We start from the raw sequence: 21,608 nt of genomic DNA, 5'->3' as shown, positions 1-21,608 counted from the left end.
TAATGAAATGTGGAAAACTTAAGAGGATGTGAATACTTTTTCAAGGCACTGTTCATAGTCAGAGAGGATTAATAATCAATAAAGTCTTGTCTTAAGCTAATGAAGCATTAAAAATGTGGTACTTGGTTGACTAGCACCATCTGCTGATCAATCCGAGCACCTTAAACCTGCTGCCAAAAGAAGACCACGACTGCAACTCTACCTGTTCCTGAAAGCTCTCATGATTCTAACTTAAAAGGTGGATCAACTGTGTGATTACTACAGCAACCATAAGGCCAAGCTGGCTAAAGGGATAGACTGCAGTGGTGAAACATAACCATGGAAACTCGGGTCAGAATGAAGATTTTTACATGAATTATTGAGGAATGAAGCCACTCAGACAAAGCAGCAGAAGCAATAATGTAAGTATTGAATCAGATAAGTACTAGTTCTGGTTAGTATAGTATATAAGTATACTAGTATATATTTAGAATAGTTGGTATATTTCTTTAAATGACATCAGTGAACTGATGATTCAGTCGTTATTATAGAACAAACACTGTGACCCTTGAATAGTTTCTATTGTTAAAGACCTGACTCAGCTGAAACTAGTCTTGTTTTTAGTAATAGAGTCGTAAAAAACGTTCTTCTCCTCAGGATTTCACCACTTCGTGTACCTTTAAATCAATAAGTCATGGCTCATTTGGTCAAAAGTAGATCTGAATGTACGTTTAAATTGTGAAAAGTCACATCAGGATATGCAGTGAATCGTCATTGATATTTCTATCAGTCTGTGCCAGTAATTTTAAGAAGCATAGCCAATGCTTATTGCTATCTTGTTATCCTTGTGTATGTGATTTGGGAAGGGGTGTGGTGTTTAACTGAACCAGAGAATAAATGTCACCTATGTGGTTGCTTTTTCCAGGTGTCCAAAGGGTAGGCAAACATATATCAATAACGTTTGGTTATTAGCCATTGCAGCAATATTAGTATCAGATAACCAAAGGTTAATGTGATGGGTGGTAGAGTACACTAGGGTGGAAGAAGATAACAGCCACTGTTTTAGCTCTTGTATTTATTTCTGTTATTCCAATATGTTGAGGTCAGACATTTTTAAAGCAGCTTAAGCATTAGTGAAACTGACTCCACCAGCAATTTGTGTAATGGGCCATGTGGGCTATTGCCCAGGGCGGCATCGGAAAAGAGGTCTGTCACATCCATGATAAATTTTCTGACCAAAATCCAGAAATCCATTTGTGATGCATGATGAAAATGGTAAGGGGTTTATTTACAATAAAAAATGTGCCATCATGTAAGTAAGTGATAATGAAGTAAACTTTATTTGAAAGTATATAAAATAGTTCAAATAAACCACAAAGTGATTTACATTGTAAATAGGCGTAACAAGACAATAACAGAAAAACATAAAGGTAGACACAAAACACATACATTGAAAATCATACAGCCAAAATCGAGTTTAGAGCTAGTCTAATTCAGTCTCCATGTAAGGATTTGAGTTTTCTGTGTGTTTATTTAGGTTTCTATCTTGAGTTTCCTTTTGTCTACCCTTGATTGAGCCCAGCTGTGCCTAGTTCCCTTGATTACCCTCTGTGTATTTAAATACACCTGTGTCTCTTGTTCGTTGTTGGGTCCTCGATTGACATTGTGTCTAGCTGAGTTACCAGTCGCTTCTGGTATCTGAGCTCTTAGCCTTCTGCTCACCTGTGCTGCCTGGATTTAGTGCTTAATTCTTTATTAAACCATCATTTCCACTGCGTCTACCTCACCACTCTACTACTGCAAAACATGACACTCCAGCTGGTTCATTAAAACACTTAGATTCAAAACAGCACCAAAAATGGAGGCAACACATTCCACAAACCTGGGTCCTCTATTCAAAATTGATCTTTTCTGTCTAAAAATATATTCAGGGAACCTTTGACCAGAATATGCTGCAGAGGATTGGGAATCCTTTCTAGAGCGTTGTCTATGGAGACGACACTCTAGCTGTTCAGGGAAACTGCTAGTGGGTTTAGTTTTGTAGGAGGAGAGAATGATCCTTGCACCTGGGGGAATGTATGTGGCATCAGGGGAAAGGTGGTTCTTTCAGAGAGAAGCAGAACTGATAGATTGGGCAGGTGGCAACACCAGTGGTGAGCAGAACTGCAGAGAACGACTTTGGAGAAGGTGAGTTTTCCAAGTAAGTTAATGTCACGAGGAGGATGTGGCTCTAGAGGTCTAATGTGAAAGCATTTTCAGCACTAGCTTGAACCTGGGAGAGTGAAATGTGGGCAGGGGATAACTCAAGGAAGTAAAACTGACCAGAGAACATAAGAACTCAATAGAGAGAAAACACACTGAAGGGCCTCACTCCACATCACAGGCAGAGTGGTCACCCAGCTGCTCCTTTTATCCACAGAGATCTTGATGATGAGAGGACTGGAATGTCCCTTCTTCTTGTTAAGAATATCACCAAAGCTAACATGGCTTCAGTAAGATGTTTAAAATCAATCAGGGATAATACTTGCTGTATTTGTGAGCAAACTGAGCTCAAACACAAAGGAAAGATTACATTTCATTATATCAATAAGCAAATCTAAAGATTTTAGATCTATGCCTAAGATTCATGAATTTATGGGATGCCCCTGGCGGCCTGGAGGCCTTACGCAGCAGCTTCATTTGCATTTGCCTTGAGTCGATTGTGACACGCATAGACCAAAATTATGACAAGAGGGAACCAGCAGATAAAGCCGTCTGCCATATGTGTTAGTTTTGCCCAGAACAGACTCATACTTTTCCCGTGAATCGAAATGCAATAACGCAGTTCCGCCAGCAGAGGCCAGCAAAAGTTAGGACTGAAATCAACAAGCACTGTCTAATGGTTTTAGGAGAACTTGGGGAAGGCAGAGTTCATAATGTCCATAAGTGGGATGTTGATAGACTCCTAAAAAAAGATAGCTGAACACCTAAATCAAATCGAAAGGCATTTAAACAAAATAGTTAAAAGGTTTATAAGATTTTGTCTTCTAAAAGATTTATTAATTTTTTTTCATGCAGGACAAATGTCAAACTATACCAAGCACTAAAGTTTGTCTATTTTGGATCACTGGGTACTTTTTTTTACAACCAGTTGACTTAAAAGAAAAAAAAAATCAACTGTTACACTTACAAAGGTTTTGATGAGAGTTTAATAGCCCCTGTTCACAAAATTGCGAATGCAACCAAGCTTGTGTTTAAACCAGCCCAGCACTGAACTCATATCAGATTTTGTTTTCTTCCGTAAAACCTACCATTTACATCATTTAGTGTTAATTCATTGGCTTTTCCACTGTTTATTCAAAGACAGGAAGAATAAATTTAATCTGACTGATTTTTCACCAGCATTTTAACACAGCTCTCATATTCTTGTCAGAGCAACATATTCCCCAAAAGTAAAGAACAGAAAATCTCCTTAAAAAGCCCTTTGCTGTTTCTTTCAATGGTTTCACATTTTTCAAAGGAGAGTTTAATCTTCTGTGCACCAAAGCCTGATTTACACCTACAGTACATCTACCCAGTCCGCTCTACTCATTGGTAGACCACAAGCCCCTGTGTGAGCTGATGAAGAAAACATTAGATGAGAACATGAGCTACAGAAGAAAAACACAACACCTATTTTGGAAGAAATCCAACGAGAAATCTGCTGTTTTCTTAGTGTGGAGAAATCATCTCTTGGGGATATAATACAACAATTTCGCGAATATTCTGGTGAGAAATCCTTTCATTCTTGCACTTTAGCTCAGTTTACAAGCCAGTGCATTATCAGGAAACTTCAGTGAAAACCCTTTATCTCTGAGCTAAAAATAGTATAAATTGTAGCGCATGCTAATGGATGATGTCCTAGTGACTGGCACAAATACAAAGGGGTATGAAAAGTAACTAATTCAGCTGAGAGAGCAATAAAGTAAAGACTGAATTATAAATGTAGTTATTTTTAATTGTTTGCGTATCAGATGAGAGCTGGTCATTTTGATTCTGTGCTGTTTTATAATTTTCTCCTTTAGTGCCAAACATTTTGGCAGCAAAAAAAAGAGCTACATCCCACAAGTGTCCGGCATACAGCTACTGAGTCTGAATCAATTTGTTTGTTTTGAAGTGATTTAGATGTGAGATTTTGTTTTACATAACAAAAACATCACATTTTAATGGAAGTGTGTACTTTAGAGAATGATGTGCAGTGCAGAATGATGGAAAGAAAACACGGACATGGAAACTGATAGGAAAAGAACTTTTTTATTACTTGAAAAGAATAACAACCTCTACTGATTGCGAGTGTATACATATTGATGTGAACAGTCGTTGTACTTATTATTCATAATAACAAAGTAGCAGAAACATCACAGCTCCTTAGATGCAAAACCTATTCAAGAACATTCAGAGAGATACAAACGGTACAAGAAAGAGGAAGAAAACTCCATTTCTTCTCCAACATGTTTGACGTCCATGTCGAAGCCCTCAATTGTTTACAGGAGGCCACCCTGTAAACATCACAGTTGTGTTACTGGGGAGCTCCCAGTAACACAACCTATTCCTGCTAATTGCACACAAACCTTTGATCAGCCCTGGTAAATAAGCAGAGGTCAACGCTGCATACACAAGCACCTTGTACTGGTTTATTATTTGGTTTTCATCGGCATGGCTGGTATTCAGCTAATTTCCTGTGGAAAGTTCTCCGCTTGCTGCTGGAATGTGACCACACGTGTCCCCCGACATGCAGCCTGTCGCCCAGCCCTCAGCCAGCGAACATGCAGGACGTTAAACAGCCTCGTCTTCGGTGTTATATGCTTCCTTTTACTGCTCTACATTTGGATACAATAGATTTCTACGAAGGTATATGTCTGTGTGAATGAGTGTGAGCTGTCTCATCTGTCCTCTTGCAGCAGCTGCAGTCTGTCTTCAGCCAGGTTTGGGCTGCTGCGTCCGGTGTCGATGGCCTCACAGTCGTCTGTGAAAAACACCAAGTCCTACGGGGACAGAAACAACAAAAACAGCAGAAAAACGCAAGGTTACATTTGGTCGAGCTACTCCGGCTTAAAAGTAAGGAAAACACGGCTGAGAGGCTCTCACCCGGTAACAGATTCTGGTGATGATGGTGAACAGGTTCTGGGTTTTCCGCTTCAACAGGACCATTCTGGGCTTCTCTCTGCAGCTCTGGCTGGGATGGTTCAGCACCACGTAGAGAAAGTCACGCAGTTTGCTGGTGATGCATGCGTTCTAGAGAGATAATGGTATGTTTTTGAACTAACAGCTTCATTTAATTCGATGTTTTAACCTTGATGCAAACAACCAAACAGTTTGATTGAATGTAGCTCTTATCTGACAATCAATCATGTTCACCTGAAACAACCCTTAATACTATACAAAGACAAAAAAAACCCACAGGTTTCCTCTATAGATGCTTTTCCAACTTACATGCACATCAATGTGGATGACAGGTAGAACTTCAGCACACGCTTTCTACAAACCAATCAACACAGCAAGAATTAGACAAAGTAAAAGCCTCGGGTCTAACTTGACCACTGCTGCAGTGAAGCGTTCTTACGGTGCGATAGGAATTGTGGATCTTGTCCAGCAGGGTCATGATTTCTTTGCTCAGGCTAAGCGATCTGGAGTAGCAGGTCGGAGGAGTGCAGTCACACTGAAGCACGACGCTGAAGAAGCAGAGGAGAGCAGTCAGTCCCAGCCTCATGTCTGTCAGCTCCAGAGAGGTCCGGCTGCCTGTACGGGAGTTCAACGAGTAGGCTGCAGAGAGAACGACTGGCTCCACTTTTAAGGATGGAGACGGAGTTAAAAAAAAAAAAAAGAAAAATGAGGATGACGTGGAAGAACTGGAAGGCTCAGCAGGGAAAACAGATTGACTGTTGGAAAGGAAATCACAGCTGTAGAAATGAGTTAATCTTACTCTGCAAAAAGCAGATCCAGTATTTTTTTTAGTTTTTGACTGTTCTGGTTTGTAAATGCAGACTATGGAGTGCTGTCCAGGCAGAAAACAAGACATATTTCAGCTAAAGAGATAAGAAGTAAAGAATATGTTTTAAGAAACAAAAGCCAAAACTGGATATTGTAATATTTCCAGCAAGGCTATTCAGTTCCATTAGTGTGTTTATACCAAATCCATATTTACATGCGTCACTGTTTGAACTGAATTACTGAACTAAATGAACATTTTCTGAAATGTTCCAGTGTCTAATGCAAATAAATGACATTAGGCATAAGAAGTCAGCTGCCTTTAATTGAAACAAAGCCAGACACTGCCTACATAATAAAAAGTACAAAAATATGCTCTTTCAGCTCCAAAGTAAAACTATGAATTTATTGGTGATTTATTTATTTATTTTTTTATATAATATATTTACAACATAAACATGAGAAAAGGCACTGTGTTAGCCTCAGGTTGCAGGAGCAACTGAGCCTTTCTTGAAATTGAGAAAATTCCTCTTCTTTTTCCTTTCTGGGACAACAACAGAGCTATTGGATTCCGGTGGATCCCGAAACACAAACAAGCGCTCTCCGGTGGCGAGGCTGCCCACCGCACCGCAGGCGGAGTCTGAGGTCACGCTTTCCCCTGCGGGGCCATGCGCCGTTTCCTCCGCCGTGTCGCTCCGCAGCTGCGGAACAAGTGCGGCTGGTGTCAAAACATCCCGAGCTCCTCTGTCGTCAGCTAGCAACGGTCCGGCATCTCTGGGACGCAGGAGACGGGACCTAGGGAGCAGCTTTTCCACCGCGCTCAGTCTCTTTTCCTCCAGCCTGACAGAGTTGGAAAACAAAGGGGCCGCTGTTAGCTGGGTCAGAGTATTTCTGTGCGTACCTCATGCTTTGTGGCCACTGGCGCCAAGCCACAAACATTCCTCTGATCAAAGCCATGTTTCACTTTAATTTGGGATTTGTCAATGATGATGGCGAACCACTGATCCACAAGTTATTCTCGGTGGTAGCTGAACATCCGGCCTTCATTTAAAAGCAAAGATAATCGCAGAAACGTGCTGAACCCACCTCTCTCTTTCCACAGCGCCGTTTGGCGTATTAATGATGATTTTCCGCACCGCAATTTCTCTCAGCCTGACAGGAACGGCTCTGTTCTGCTCCCCGGCACATCTGCAGAAAGAGGCATCGTCATCATCGTGGTCTTAAAGCAACTCAATGGCTTTACACCAAAAAACTGTAATGTCACGTCTCTACCGTCAGGCGCCTTTCCCCCACAAAGCGGTGTTCTCATTCAGAGATGACTTCAGGGACACTTCTTAAAGTAAAAACATTCAGTTCGCTTCACACAGCTAGAGTGAGGCGTGAACTGCATGATGCAAAAGTCAAACTCTGAGAGCATAAAAGCAGCCATGAGTGGAGCTTTTCTTGTCCACAGCCCAGTGGAATAAAAGTTCCCATTACGGCAAACCTCTAAACGGAAGTCTGCAACCGCGAGGCATGTTCATATCCCTAAAACCTGTTGTCCTTTTGACACGTTACAACCACACACGGTATTTTATTGGGATCTCATGAAATCACTGCAACAGATTGTCTTCATAAATCAGACTAATTAGTCAACAGATTCAACCTGTGAGGGATTTAATCTCATCTTAAATGCAGCTGTTATCTGAAGGCTTCACAGGTTGTTGAGGGAACATTCGTGAACCAGCAGTATTGAGAAGACCAAGGAGCGCAGCAAACGGGTCAGGGAGAACATTTTGGGGGATTTTAAAGCAGGTGATAAAACAATATTACTTCTCTTCTCACAGAGTACTGCTCAATTTATCATCTGGAAATCCAAAGGCCCAGGAAGAACACATGTTAGAGGCGGGAGACACAGACAGACGTCTGTCAATCATAAACCTTTTACACCGTTCATTTCTTTGCGAGGAGCTAAATTATGAGCAGAACATTGTGAAATCAGAAGCTGATTTTGAATGAGTTGTATTTGAATTTACGTTGCTCAGATTCAATCGGGATGACTCAACATGAATAAAGGCACTTAAAGACTAAATCTGAATCAGAGTAATCTGAAATCCATGTACTGGTTTGGAAATAATTGTCACTAAAACACAACTGAATTTAATATTTTGAAACTTAATTTGATTTGAAACATTTGATTTTTGTATCTCATCTTCTTGAAAGATGAAATAAAAAAGTAATTGAGTGCAGACTGATAGAACTATATTGGACTTCAAGGAACGTAGAGCATTTTGAGCTGGAATAGGACACAAATGAAGTTGTCAGATATAATTCGTCATGTCAAAAGAGCTGACGAAAGTTGACGATAAACAAATTACATGTATAAGAGGAACAGTGATGTAAACAAATGCTAAGTTAGCACAGTTTGTCCTGGGTTAGAGTCAGTTTTCAAAAGCATTTTTTTTTTCAATTTTAGCCAGTCAGTTTTGATCTGAGCAAAGCAAATTCAAATACAACTTAATTTCAGTTTCTGGATCAACAGGGGATCAACACTTGTCAACACTTAGGGCGACTGTGGCTCTATGGTAGAGTAGTCGTGTTGCGATCGGAAGGTTGTAGGTTCGATTCCACCTGCCACATGATGTGGCACTTAACCCCAAATTGCCTACCGATCGGTGTATAAGTGTGTGTGTGTGAGTGCGACTGGGTGAATGTGACTCTAGTATAAAGCGCTTTGAGTGGTCAAAATGACTGGAAAAGCGCTATGTAAGTTCAGTCCATTTACCATTGTCATAATGTGACACTATCTGAATCTCTACTTCATTTCTTGTACATCTTGGTACTAAACCCTACTGATCACGTCATCTCGCTTTAGCAGGAGTATAAAATGGCTAGAAAAGGCCATTTTCCTGAACACTTTGAAAATAAGAAAGACCTTGAAAGGGAAAACATACTGCATGGTTTTCCAGACACAATATTTTCTGCTGGATTACTAAGCAAACTCCTGCTGGAGGCATTCCTCATCAGCAAGGCAAGCCAAACTCAGCAGGAGACATAAAACAGCGTTCCAGGCTATTAGGATAAGAGAAGGAAGCGAAATGAGGAGTAAAAAAGTTTATCTCTTCATCTTAGCTGAGGGGAAGCAGACTGCAGCCAGGTTATATAAATTAAAGATCTCACTTGTAGATGGTTGTGTTTCAACAAGCTTCGATTAGAAAACTGTTTTAACGAATCTATTAGAAATAGAAGCAACGCGAAGCAGCTGATTCGTAGAAAGATGTGTGCTAGCTTGCGCTAATTTGTTGGTTGCCAAAAGGGCTGAAAGAAACAGCTGGCTCTGTTTTCAGTAAGAGAACTGCTTTAAACTCCTCCACAGATTTATCATGCAGTTCAAACTTTGCAATATGTTTTTTTTTTTTCGTACTAAATTTATATCATGTTAGTTTGCCAAGGCCTCAAGATAAATCTCAGTTTTTGAATGATAACCATTTGCTTTTGTTTTAGAATATGTTAAAATGACTTTTTGAGAAATACTCCAAAGGCTACTAAAGCAAAAATGATTATTTTGGGGGTCAAACAGAAGATCTTCGACTGTCCTAGATTGCTTTTGTTAACTCAAAGTAACACTGGTACAACCTGTGTTCGCAGCAAGAAGGTTCTGAGTTACTGAGTAACAACCTCAAGAACTTCATTATCACTTCTATTTTTCAAAATGAAGGTCATATTGTCCACTTATTTTGGATTTATTTTTTTTTCAGTCTGCTTTCTGAAGAGTTTTTAATTTCAATCCATTCTTAGCAAATATTCCTCAGCAAAGGATCAACAAGATACAGGTGTAGAGCCATGAATTGGTGGTCTTCACACTTTTTCACTGCAGAGAAAGCAAAAGAAAACACTTCTACCCACTTTCCATCAAAGAATAAAATAAGTTGCTGATTTTCAATTCATTCCACGATGTCAGTTTGTTGCCAATGTGTACACTGACCCGATTTAACACCCTCTTGCCATCCTGAAAAAGTTTATTAAAAAAAAAACATCTCAAAAACAGACAATCAAGCAGAGAGATTTAACTGGTTAGATGCCATCTAAGACAGGTTCTGATAAGTAAGATTACTTTCAAAAGGCACTGACTGATGTGAAAGAAAGTTAAAATGTTTGGAGTTTCTGTTTAAATTGACGGAATGGTTTTTGTGTTTGACACACAACACAGACGTGGACATAGATTTGGTGAGCAAAGGTTGTTCTTAAGGGAGAAAAGATAGGGAAAACAAAGAATTCCTCTGGAGCTGCCTAATCACATCAGATTGCCAGAAAAAATCTCAAATGTTTTTTTTTCACATCTGCACCAAAATGAGTCTCACTATAAATCAAACCTGTTCTCATCAAGTCATCCAATACAGTTTGATTAAATCCAAAAAGAACGTGACCCAAACGAGGCTTTGGTCGTTTGCCAGATAATAAACCACAGACTCTCTTCTTACCCAGAGTGCTCTTGCTCTGTAAAAGCAGAAACGGGATGTTGTTTGCGGCAGAGCGCGTCGCTGAGCGAGAGAAGTTCACTCTCGGGCAGACTTGGGAGGAGGAGACGCAGGACCTCCAGGAGAACGCCGTCAGAGACGCGACTCTGCTTCACCAGCTGGGAGGTAAACTCCAGATCCTGTCAAGTATAGACTCTCTTTACGCTCTGTTAACCATCAGCAGGATTTCCATCGCGTATTTAATGTAGAAATGAACAGAGAATAAAATCCGACCTGGTCACAGTTTGAGTAAAGCCTTTTGAGCTCGATCTGTTCTTTTAATTCTTCCTTGACTTGATTGCTGGTGGAAATCTCTTGAAACCTGAAGAGAAGAACAGTTTCAACACTGGGAATGTCTAAAGCCTCAGTTGACCCCTAAACCGTTTTAACACCGTTTCTATAGAAACATCCAAACACAAGGCAACCTCCAAGTTCTCTTTTTTTTTACATAAAGATAGAGGAAAAAATGTAAAGTAAACAGCATTAAAAACAAATTTTTAAACTATTAAGACTAAAATACACAGACAGTTGAATGCTAATTTAAAACAAATGAATAATTAAAACCAAAACTTCATGAGTAAGCTACTCTAAAAGATGAAGGTTTTCAGTCCTGATAGTAAAGACCAGACATATTTTCATAGTTACTAGGGGAACGGTATTTGCCTTACAAAACCAAGTCCACTGTAAAGTTTAGAGAAGAGCTTATGGGCTGAGGTTGTTTTGTCACAGGAAGCTCTCAATTATTCTAATTTCCTAAGGTACTAACTGATTGACATACTTAGCAGACTAGCAAGCTTGATCACAACCTTGCTGGCCCTGAGGTTTCTAACTGAACTGACTCTCTAACCTTGTGGTCACAGGCTTCTGTGGCTTCTGTCCTCTTTATTACGATGGAGAAAATTCGGATCCATCCTCCTACTGACACTTAGAGTCTGGTCAGATGTCATCAACATATGCATGGTAAGACATACTGTAATGCCTCCTAATCTGAGCAGGCAGGTATACAAATACTGAATACAAGCAGTCTTAGGATGGAGCCTTGAGGAACTCCACATGTGATTTTGCCATTGCCAATGTTGCAAACTAAAATCTAAATCATTTCAACGCTACCAGTCGATCTTACTCCCACACGGCACTGCGATCCAGTAAAATCAAAGCCTTTTTGATGCATCACTGTTCAAAAATATTACATTTAATACTGAGAGCCATCTCAGTGATGTGGTGTGCTACAAAAAAAGCTAAAAACAAGTACATTTGTAGATAAAGAGCCTGTTTAATGAGGCGTACAGATTGGGTGTGTTTAACATATGTTTATTTGTTGCAGTTTGGGGGGGAAAATGAAAGATATTTAGAAGTTAGCTCAATAGCTCACCTTTCAAACGTCAAAGCAATGACCTGCTCACACTTGTGAAGCGCATCCTGGAGAATAGACGTCATGCTGCAATCGGGCTGGAGCTCGAACACGTCATCTTCCTCTCTGGCCTCCTCTCCCTCAAAGACGGTCTGGATCTTGTGTGACAGTACTCCTAGCCTGTCCAGCTCTGTCCTCTCCGATTGAAGCTGTTGTTCTGCTTCTTCTAGGCTCTTTTGCAAGATTTGCAAAAATTAAAACCCCTTTTAGTTTAAAAGGCATACAAAGAGACAATGGATGATTCTCCAGACAGGATCTACCTACCAAGCAGTGGCTGTGTATACTCTGAGCCATATCCTGTAGTTCAGAGACATTTCTCTCCCTGAGCTGTTGGATGAGCTGGCTTTGCAGGGTGACCATGGCCTTGGACGTCTCCAACACTTTGGCCCATCGCTCAGCCTTCTGGAAGACGACTGTAGCCATCTGCATTGCCAGGTTGTTTGCCTGACAGAGCAAATAGTCATCCCTCTCCCTCTGCATCTCCTCCAACACCTGCCAAAATCACAAACAATTGTTTGATATAGAGAATTTATTGTAAATGTTACTCCAATTGGACTAGTTGTAAAAGCACCTGAAAATGAATCAAAAAGAGGACAGCACTACCTTGTTCATAACACTGTTCTCCATCTCCCTTTCTTTCTCAAACAGATCAATCCTGTCCTGGAGCCGTTTTTGGAAACGCACCACCTCAGATGTATCTGCTTTCTTTCTGGCCTCCGTGCTTCTCCCCTTTGATTGCATATTTTCCTAAAAAAACAAAACAAAAGAAAAAACAGAAACCACAAGTATTGTTGTGAAATAACTCCAGGTAGAGGGTTATGTTATGATTAGAAATGAAGCCACCCTATAAGTCACGTCTAATTTCTTAACACGGAGTCATCCAGAAGCCACGTACTAATAGGCTACATCTGTCTTGTACTCCCAGCGTACACCGCTCACCATTTCTCATCTAGTTAAAGCAGCATAAGCCAGAATCAGCTTTTCATGTAGACTAAGAGATGTGGCTTAATGGAAAATATCAAGGAAAAATTGGATATATACCGCATTTTTCGGACTATTAGCAGCTACTTTTTCCCCACGCTTTGAACCATGCAGTTTATAGCCCAGTGCATTTTTTTTCTTCAACCACCAGGGGGCTCTTTAGCAGAAAGTGAATCATTGGCAGTCAAAATCGGAAATCAAAGAACACGCACATGCTAGCAGCAACCCCCTCATCATGGAAAACCACACGAAGAAGTTCATAAGACGGCACTTTTAAGTTCAGGGCTATCGATCTGGTAGTACAGGAGGGTAGTAGAGCTGCCGCACGTAAACACGGCGTGAACGAATCCATGGTTCTGCATTGGAGACGAAGGGATGCGTCCTTACCGAGAGCGGCGGAGATACCAGCGGCTTATATATGTACGTTTGCTTTTGTTTTGTTTTGTGACAAAACAACCTCAGTTTTGTTTTGTTTTTTAAACTTTGTGGGTGCGGCTTATAGTGAGGTGCGCTCTGTAGTCCGGAAAATACGGTAGCTGAGTTTGGAAGTTACAGCTAAAGAAAAGGACTATAGAAATTTTAATTTAAGAAAATTACGACATTAAGGTGCATATTATAGTTTCTGCTCCTGTTCTAATCAGCGTTGTTGCTCCAGGACTCTTATTTCTCCAAACAACTTTGTCACTAGAATGCTTTATTTTAGGGAGCCACACAGGAACTGCACAAGACTTGCTTTTCTTCACATAATAAGTTTATCTTTTGCTGCATGTCCCTGCAGAGGGACTCCAGACTCAAAAAGCTTTTTGTCTTTCATGAAGACTAACTTGTGCTATTTATTGTCATATTCTTTAAAGTATTCAAGTCCTGCGGCTCTAAAACAGAGGTTATGTACAACACTTGTTTGAGTATATATTTTGAGAAAACAGAGGTCACTAGAGTCAACGATTTTTAACTGGGTCTGTAGAAGCAAATAAACTGATCACTGTAAAATGTGTTTAACTATTCACCATCTCCTCTTCGCTCTTTGCTCTCCATTCAGCCAGAGCAGCGTGGAGTTTAGATCTGGAGACGGCGTGGGGAAGCACCAGACAGCGGTCTATGACAGACAGACTCTTCTGAAACTCTAGCTTCATCCTCAGCCGGTCGTCCTCAGACAGCGTCAGCTGAGACGAACACAGACACCTAAGTGGAAAAGTTGGAAATAAACAGGAAACTTTATACATTTGAGGTAAGAGCTTTCTTGACAACTGAGCTGAATAATGGTAAAAAAAAAAGCTATTTCCATTATTCATTGTTTTAGCCAGTCAATCATCTAGTTTCAGCTAATACTGGAAATTCTCCAGTAGTTACTGGAGAATTTCTCAACATGTAATGTGGAAAACAGGGATTCATATTGTGATGACAGAAAATCTATCATACAAAATACTAGGGGTGAACTGATTGCAGTTTTCTGGCCGATCGCTGATTACCAATTGGCATGACTTGGTGGGCGGAGCTAACAGTCAATTTTTAGACCTTGCTGAGGTTGATAAGATCGGGGAATAAGATTGGCTTCACATGCAAGTATCAACCGATCACCAATCTCCCAAAATTAATGGAATTGGCACCGACAAACCAGTGCACTCCTACAAAATAATGCTCTTCTTTACTTCCTTTAATGCAGCTTTTCCTATATTTGGATTTCATGATTCATGTTATCACATTGCTGACCGAAAGAAATCTCTCCAGTGAGCCCTGAGCTCCTTCTGTTTCCGCAGCTCTTGCTCCATGCCTTCCTGCAGAGACTCCCTGGTGCAGCTGAGGGTGCGCAGCGCTGCCTTGCCTTCCCGATGAAGCCTCTCCTGGCCCTGCAGCAGAGCACCAGGCCAGTGCCCCGCAGACTTGCCAGACCCCGCCTCGGGTTCCTCCTGCAGCATGGGGTGTTTGGCACCCGGCGGCAGCAGCGTCAGCACGGCCTGAGCCGCGGAAGGCTGGATGGCTTTCACATCAGCCATCACTCCCTGGATCCCTCGCATCGTCACCTAAAGAGAAAGCAAAAGGTGAACCAAAGATGTTCACCTTGTTCATATTTCAGCATCCAGCTCAATTATATTACAGCGTCTGCTGTCAGAGGGGCACCTTGCGGATGTCAGCAGCAGCCTCCTCATCCAGACTGTTGATGAGCTCTGCGAGCTCCAGGCTGCGAGCGGTCAGTAAGTTCTGCCAACACTGCAGATGGTGCGCTTCGTCCATCTTCTCTTCCAGACTTTTGGTAATGCTGGATAAATCCCTCTGTCTCTGCTTGTGGACCCTCAACTGGAAAGGAGGAAACGAGGAGATTACTAACAATGCAATTTTAGTTTAGAAATGGTTTTTAACAACCGGTCTCCCTGCCTGTGCCCAAATGAACTGACTGAATGAAGTAACTTCATTTAATCTCCTCACCATGTTTGAGATGAGCTCTCTCCTCTTATTGATCAGTCCACAGCGCATCGCTCTCTTCTCCTGGTTCAGGGTCTCATCTAGTCTTTGCCTCACCATAACGAGGTCTTTCTGGGCCTTTTCTTGCAGTTGATCCAGCTGCTCTGAAGGTACAGCGCTCCCACTGGTGGTCAATGCAAGCAACAACTTCAAATAATGTCTGGGATCCACAGTGATTTTAATGTGTGGCAGAAAGTAAGGATTCTACGATACATGTTAGGGGTGATGGGTGAATAGAGCCAGCTGTTGTGTGGGACACAAGTAAATGGAAAATACGACAGAAAAGGATTTCCAGAAGTTTCATTGGCTCTCTAATGAAACAAGTTGTGGGCATCTTTGCAACTCCCACGTATAAAAATGATGACATTCACCCAAATGTGATGTAGGTTGGTTTGAGAAGTATCTGAACGCTGTGTTGAGTGAACATGCTGGTGTTAGTGGGATGGGGAGAAATGGGCTGCAGTGCCGACCTCTTGATGTGGGAGAACCAGCTGTCCAGGTTGCTGGAGGCGCTGGAGAAAGTTTCAGAGATCAGGTCCTCGAGGCTGTGCAGGCTGTGCACCAGGAACTTCCTCTGAGCGCTGCGTTCAGTCAGGATGTACCGCTGATTGGCAACAACCACATCCAGCACTTCCTCCAGCTGATCCTGGTCAGAAAGTTACATAATACTGCAATGAATTAATAAAATAAATGTTTTCTTAAATAAAATTTAAAAAACATGTGTAGATGTGGTATTTAATGACAGTCATACATCCATGGTTTCTATCTTCAGTACAATTTTGAAGCCATCTCACAAAGATTCAGAAATCTGTGAATCTGCTGTGCATGCCCTGCTGGAGACCTTTTTTTTGTGTGTTTTTAATTCCTGTTTGTTTTCATTAAAATTTTTTACTGTTAAAAAAATTTAAAAGAAAGAGCTTCCTAATGTTGTAAAAACTGGATCCCAGGTTCATAACATATTCATGTTCAATTACAATTTCATGAAAGGCAAAATGCTTATGAAACTCAGTGTAGGGCTGAAACAATCAGATTTATCATGATGAATCGATTGCAGAAATCAACAAGCTTTCGATTTAAAAAAAAAGGAGGAAAAGGAATTGGATTAACTCTATTTGGATTTTGTAATATGTTTTTTAACTTGTATAAAATAAGCTTAAGTTGTTAAATGAAAAATCTGCAGAAGGTTGACTAATCATCAGAATAATCAATAGAATAATCAATTACTAAAATGATGTTCACCTGACAAGTGAAGTACTCATGCTGCAGTCTCTTTGCTGTGCTCTTCTCTAACTCGCCCATCCTCGTGGCCTCCTCCAGCTCTTCGGAGAAGATCTTGTGCAGCTCCACCCGCCGCCACTCGATGATCTCTCTCTGGACTTTCGCTGAAGCGTCCTCACGTTGGACCAAGAGGACGCGGCGAAGGTGACTCTGCCTCTGCTTGTGCAGCTTCTCCAGGAGGCGGCTGCATTGGAGGAACTCCTGGAAACGTCACGGACAGAAGGTCAGTGAATGGGGTCATTTTAAGGGTATTTCTTCCAATCAAAACACGTTCTTGCTACCTGCTGGTCCGCATGCTGACGAAGCCTCTCGGCCTCGGCCTTTTCAGCCGCTTGTTCCTGATGCTCCGCCTCCATCTCTTCATGCGTTTCCAGGTTACACTGTCCAGCCAGGGCAGCCATGCGGGCACCCCGCTCTTCCTTCAGGCGGCCCTCCATTCCGAGCAGCTGACCATGAACCACACTGAGCAGCCTCTGCTGGGCCTGGGCGCTGATCTGGCCCCGTGACAGCAGCCCCCCAAGCAAGCAGGACATCAGGTCTTTGTACATCTGAATGCGGGTGGCCTCCAGGTTACTGGAGGCTTGTAGCAGGGAAGACGTTTCAAGGCTTCAGGAAGAAAAACAGAAAAAAGTAAAGCAGTTTGATTATCCTCAGAGTTAAATTGAGGGTTTTAATAGAAGATTAGTTTACTGACTTATCCAGAGCTTGGTACATGTTCTGTGGATCCTCCAGCACCATGACGTCCACCATCTTGTCCTCAAATGCAGCCTCATCTTTGATTGTCTCACTCATGCTGGACTCAGCATACTCAGGGTCCAAATGACATCTGTTTCTCTGCAGAACAAAATGCAGCAAGTGCATGAATAATAAATCACACATTCACAGAAAATAAATACAAACATATGTGCATTTTAAAACCACATAAAAAATAAATACTTGCAGCTGAAACACCATATTTAAGTCTTTTGGAATATTTACAAAAACTTTTATTCTTGCCTTCTGATAATAGAGCAAATTTTTCCCGAGTTTTAGATCAGTAAGAATGATTTGTATTTGCTAAATGGCAGAATAATGAATTTAGAAGTTTGCATATACAACAATGAATATGTCTTTAAACAGTGTGGGAATGATGATGATGATGATGCCATGGCTTTTAAGCTTCTGCTTTTTAAGAATGTTTTGATTAGAGGGCAATGAGTGGATTATGTCATGGTAAAAACTCAAACACTTATTTTGGTCTGATCAAAGTAAAATTCAACTATTTGGCCACAATGAAAATAGTTTCATGTGGGGGACAAAGAGAGAAGGTTACAAGCCAAAACACTTGGCACAAGTCATATTATTTAAAAGGCAACAACTCTTAATGTTAGACAGTCAAGAAAAAATATTGTTTTTTTCTGATTTTACCTGTATATCTATATATATTTTTACAAATGAATGAATAACTTAACAATAACTATGAATTTTGATACCTTTCGCTGAAAAAGGCAAAATCTTTCTCTGGAACTAGTGAATTTAATGGCGAGAACCCCCAGCAACAGCAGCACCAATGTGATAAAGAAACCAGCAACAAATCCAGCAAAATGGACTCCATGGTTGGGATAAATCTGGAAAGAGTTTCAACAGGACAAGATTTCTTATTCTCATGAAAGAGAAAACTTAAAGAAAGTTCACAAACAAATGCTTAATTATGCAAGAAAAAGGGCACTCTTTGTAACTTACCCTATCAGTTGAATTTACTCTCAGTGTCAGATTGGCTCTCAGTGGCCCAAACATACTGACGTCATTCTGTGGGGTAAAAAGGTCAAAACACAGAAAACATACTTAGTAAGATTGCAGTGAATAATCCTATCATTTTATTCTGAACAAATGTTGAGATTTTGAAAGAGTTGGTTTGGCAAAGGCACTAGTTAGAGTAAATAAAATATGATTAAATAGAAGGAGAAATGTTTTTTCACCTGTGATGCATTAGAGAAGGTCAGGAAAGCAGGAAGATCAAGGAGCTCATTATTGTGACTCCTTACGTGAGCAGTGTAATTAACCACAACATGAGATCCGGCTAAATCAACAAAATCCAAATCAGTTTCTGGTTCCCAGAAAGTACACGTTTTAAATGTTAATAATACTATAGAACATTCTGATGCAGTCACACACCCAGCAGTGAATCGATAGCAAACGTCTGGTAGCCTCTTTCGACGACCCTGCCTTCAGTTTTGATGGGTTTGATCCCAGATATGGAGTCTCTTATGGCCACCTGAGACAGGTTGGTCCCACCCAGGGGGCTCAGGTTGTGGATCAGCAGGAAGAACGTCAACTGGGGGGGGTCGGTGTCGAGCTTCACCTAGGTCGAATTGATTGACAAGGAAAGGTATGTCTTTTTCTACCAATAAAGTTCATGGACAAGCAAAAGAACAAAACGTTTGACAGATTTATAATGCACACGGCTGATGTACCTGGGCACACTTATAAAATCTAACCTCGAAGAAAGATGGAGGTACAACATTCTGAACCTGTGGAACCAATAAAAAAAAAATTTAATTTCTGACTATTTCTAAAAAATATATCAAATTATTCCAATAAGCTTAACATTCAGATCAGAAACAGATGACCTGAGGAGGAGGCTGGTGTGGGGTGTGTCTGATGAGTGTGCTTCTGCTCTTTCTGAGGTGCAGCATGTTTGAAATGTAGCTAAAGGGGGAGTAAATAGAATGTCCCCATGGCTCTAGGGAAGCCGACGACAAAGATGGGTCCCATCCATAAACAGACAGGAGCCCGTTGTCCATTTTACCTAAAGACCAGAAGAGAGTATTTGGAGAAAACTTGAAATAAACACAGTTAAAATGTCTGAAATGACAGTCAATTCTAAGAGTATTACTCATTTAAATGCATTTTTTCTTAGTTTTTACCAGTGCACTGGAAGATTTTTATTGAAAAGTCTTAATGTCTTACATTAAACATGCAAGCATGTATTTAGAAAAATATAGAGTCAGCATTTGTCTGCTATTGCTAACACAAACCATTAATCCTGAGCATCGTTAGGTCGGCTGACGTTCCTCCTTGGTCTTGATGCATTGCATGAAGGGTGCAGAGGTTCTGCCAATGGGAAAAATACTATTATACATTAATTGAGAAAATGTGTAGCTAAAAGAACACAAAAACCCTTCATGGATTACATAAATATATCAAAAGTATTCAGACAATGCAAGTAAATAATTAAAGAAATAATTTCCAAACATTGTCATCAGCACACAGTAACAATTCGGATAATTTCATGCTTCAGACTATGTGGAAACAGTTTGCTGGTGGCCTTTTTGCTTTCAACATGACTCTCCATTTGGACATTAATGAGCGAGTTGGATTAGGAGGAACTTGACTTGAGTACACAGTGACATCAACTTGACAAAACATGTGTGGTATGATTTAGAGCAAAGCACTGCAAGTCAGTTCTTCTCGTCCAACATCAGTGCTTGACCTCACAAATGTTCTGATGGGAGAATACTAAAATATCCCTGTGAAAGGCGGGTTATTGAGAATGGGAAGAAATTACACTTTGTGTGTCAATAAAAGTAAGCGTTTCAATACTTTCTGCCAATTCTGACGGGTGTAGATATCGTCAAAAATAACACTGCTTAAGTAGAGCATCCACTGTAAGGATTAAGTAATAAACTAATTACATACTGCGCAACTCTGTGGCTTTAACGACACGGCGAAAATAAATATGTAAACACAAACAAATGACAACAACAAGCTAAGCTACTTACGCCACATTTCCCTGAGGTAAAAGGTGTTGTGTCCCATTTTGTACCGTTACAGCAATAATGTTCACCATTGTCCTCCGTGACACCGGCGCGCAGTTTGACGTTGTGACCGCAGGCAACATTCAAAGAGAGCGAAAACAAACACAAAACTTTGATATGCAAGAAAAACGAGCATAATGTGCGCCTTTGTGCGATTAAGTGTACCCGAAACATCCGTAATTTAGCGAGCTACCAGCGGCTAGCTAACTGTCCGTCTTGTTTCTGCATTGCGCCGCGGTTAAAATCCTCTAAATATTTACTTAACTTTGCTTTATTCGCAATAAATGTATGAGGGTGCGTAGCGCACAAGAACATCGTTCCTGGTTGTCTTAATCTAATGGCGCAGCATGGTAATAGACACGCCGCTTACAACAGACTTCTCCGGCGTAGACAAAATTATAGTTGGAAAAAAAAATGTCTCGAAAAGTTGGAAAAGATGGAAAAAACAGACTACTCCTTTAAAAATGATCAAAACAACGACAACACCATGAAGCTTCCTGTTACATCTTTCAAAATAAAACATACATTGACGTTGAGTGTTCAGGTATCAGGCTCTTGCATAAATGGCCCCTAGGGACTTCCTTTTCTAATGTCCAAAAAAAAAATATAATAATTCTTTGAACATGCTTATTTGTGTCTTTTTACATGTAAAATAAAACGTTTTTAAATCTTAAATGGGGTTCAAAGACTCTGTGTCAAAACTTTCAGTTGAGTCTTAGTATTTATGATTATCTGAGATGCTCCAGTGCAGCTCAGACTAATTAAAGAGACGTAAATAGCCTTTTAATTATTCTGGGATTAAAAGCCCTAACCAGATTCCAATTTCAGAGTCATCTACTTTTGAAGTGTACAGCTAATAGCCTATAGGGCTTGTACTGTACATACAAAAGGTGGATAATTTCTCTCAATGAATAGAACACACAAATAGAAGATAGGAAACCTATCACAAAGTGCCAGAATTCATAAAATATTAAATCATTAATGACTTACTTTATTCTGTGAAAAATTGAAAACAAATGTTGGAAGATATTAATATATAATATGTCATGATTGACTTTTTTTTTTTGCATCGTGTGCCCCACCAGGCAATGCTGCCCTGAGCAGAAAGCCATATCCATCCATCCATCCATCCATCCATCCATCCATCCATCCATCCATCCATCCATCCATCGATCATCTTGCACTGTTATCCCCAGTGACCCTGGAAAGGTCGCCAGTCCATCGCAGCAGAAAGCCATATCCACACTATTTGTTTGTGCC

The 21,608-nt window shown here is 40.6% G+C and overlaps 2 protein-coding genes across 2 annotated transcripts; both read right to left on the bottom strand.

Annotated features, from left to right (window-relative positions):
* Positions 1 to 4,232: 4,232 nt before the first annotated feature.
* On the bottom strand, positions 4,233 to 5,804 carry LOC116710198 (cytokine-like protein 1). The gene is made up of 4 exons (XM_032549087.1): positions 5,561 to 5,804; positions 5,431 to 5,475; positions 5,086 to 5,232; positions 4,233 to 4,982 (listed from the first exon to the last, which is right to left on the bottom strand). The coding sequence occupies exons 1-4, from the start codon at positions 5,705 to 5,707 to the stop codon at positions 4,881 to 4,883; spliced, it is 441 nt and encodes a 146-aa protein (XP_032404978.1). The 5' UTR covers positions 5,708 to 5,804; the 3' UTR covers positions 4,233 to 4,880.
* A 426-nt stretch (positions 5,805 to 6,230) lies between these two features.
* On the bottom strand, positions 6,231 to 20,809 carry LOC116710194 (limbin). Its single transcript, XM_032549082.1, has 23 exons — positions 20,313 to 20,809; positions 19,569 to 19,644; positions 19,161 to 19,339; positions 19,005 to 19,061; positions 18,706 to 18,892; positions 18,510 to 18,610; positions 18,274 to 18,339; positions 18,024 to 18,158; positions 17,246 to 17,385; positions 16,833 to 17,157; positions 16,513 to 16,752; positions 15,744 to 15,919; positions 15,238 to 15,397; positions 14,932 to 15,108; positions 14,524 to 14,834; positions 13,821 to 13,995; positions 12,436 to 12,579; positions 12,097 to 12,324; positions 11,794 to 12,005; positions 10,656 to 10,743; positions 10,386 to 10,561; positions 7,012 to 7,113; positions 6,231 to 6,765 (listed from the first exon to the last, which is right to left on the bottom strand). The coding sequence occupies exons 1-23, from the start codon at positions 20,520 to 20,522 to the stop codon at positions 6,408 to 6,410; spliced, it is 4,023 nt and encodes a 1,340-aa protein (XP_032404973.1). The 5' UTR covers positions 20,523 to 20,809; the 3' UTR covers positions 6,231 to 6,407.
* Positions 20,810 to 21,608: the final 799 nt, after the last annotated feature.

Source organism: Xiphophorus hellerii, chromosome 20, assembly GCF_003331165.1.
Source record: "Xiphophorus hellerii strain 12219 chromosome 20, Xiphophorus_hellerii-4.1, whole genome shotgun sequence".
NCBI classification, from domain to species: Eukaryota; Metazoa; Chordata; class Actinopteri; order Cyprinodontiformes; family Poeciliidae; genus Xiphophorus; species Xiphophorus hellerii.
The sequence above is the reverse complement of the archived record's forward strand: the minus strand, read 5'-3'. Positions and strand labels throughout refer to the sequence as shown.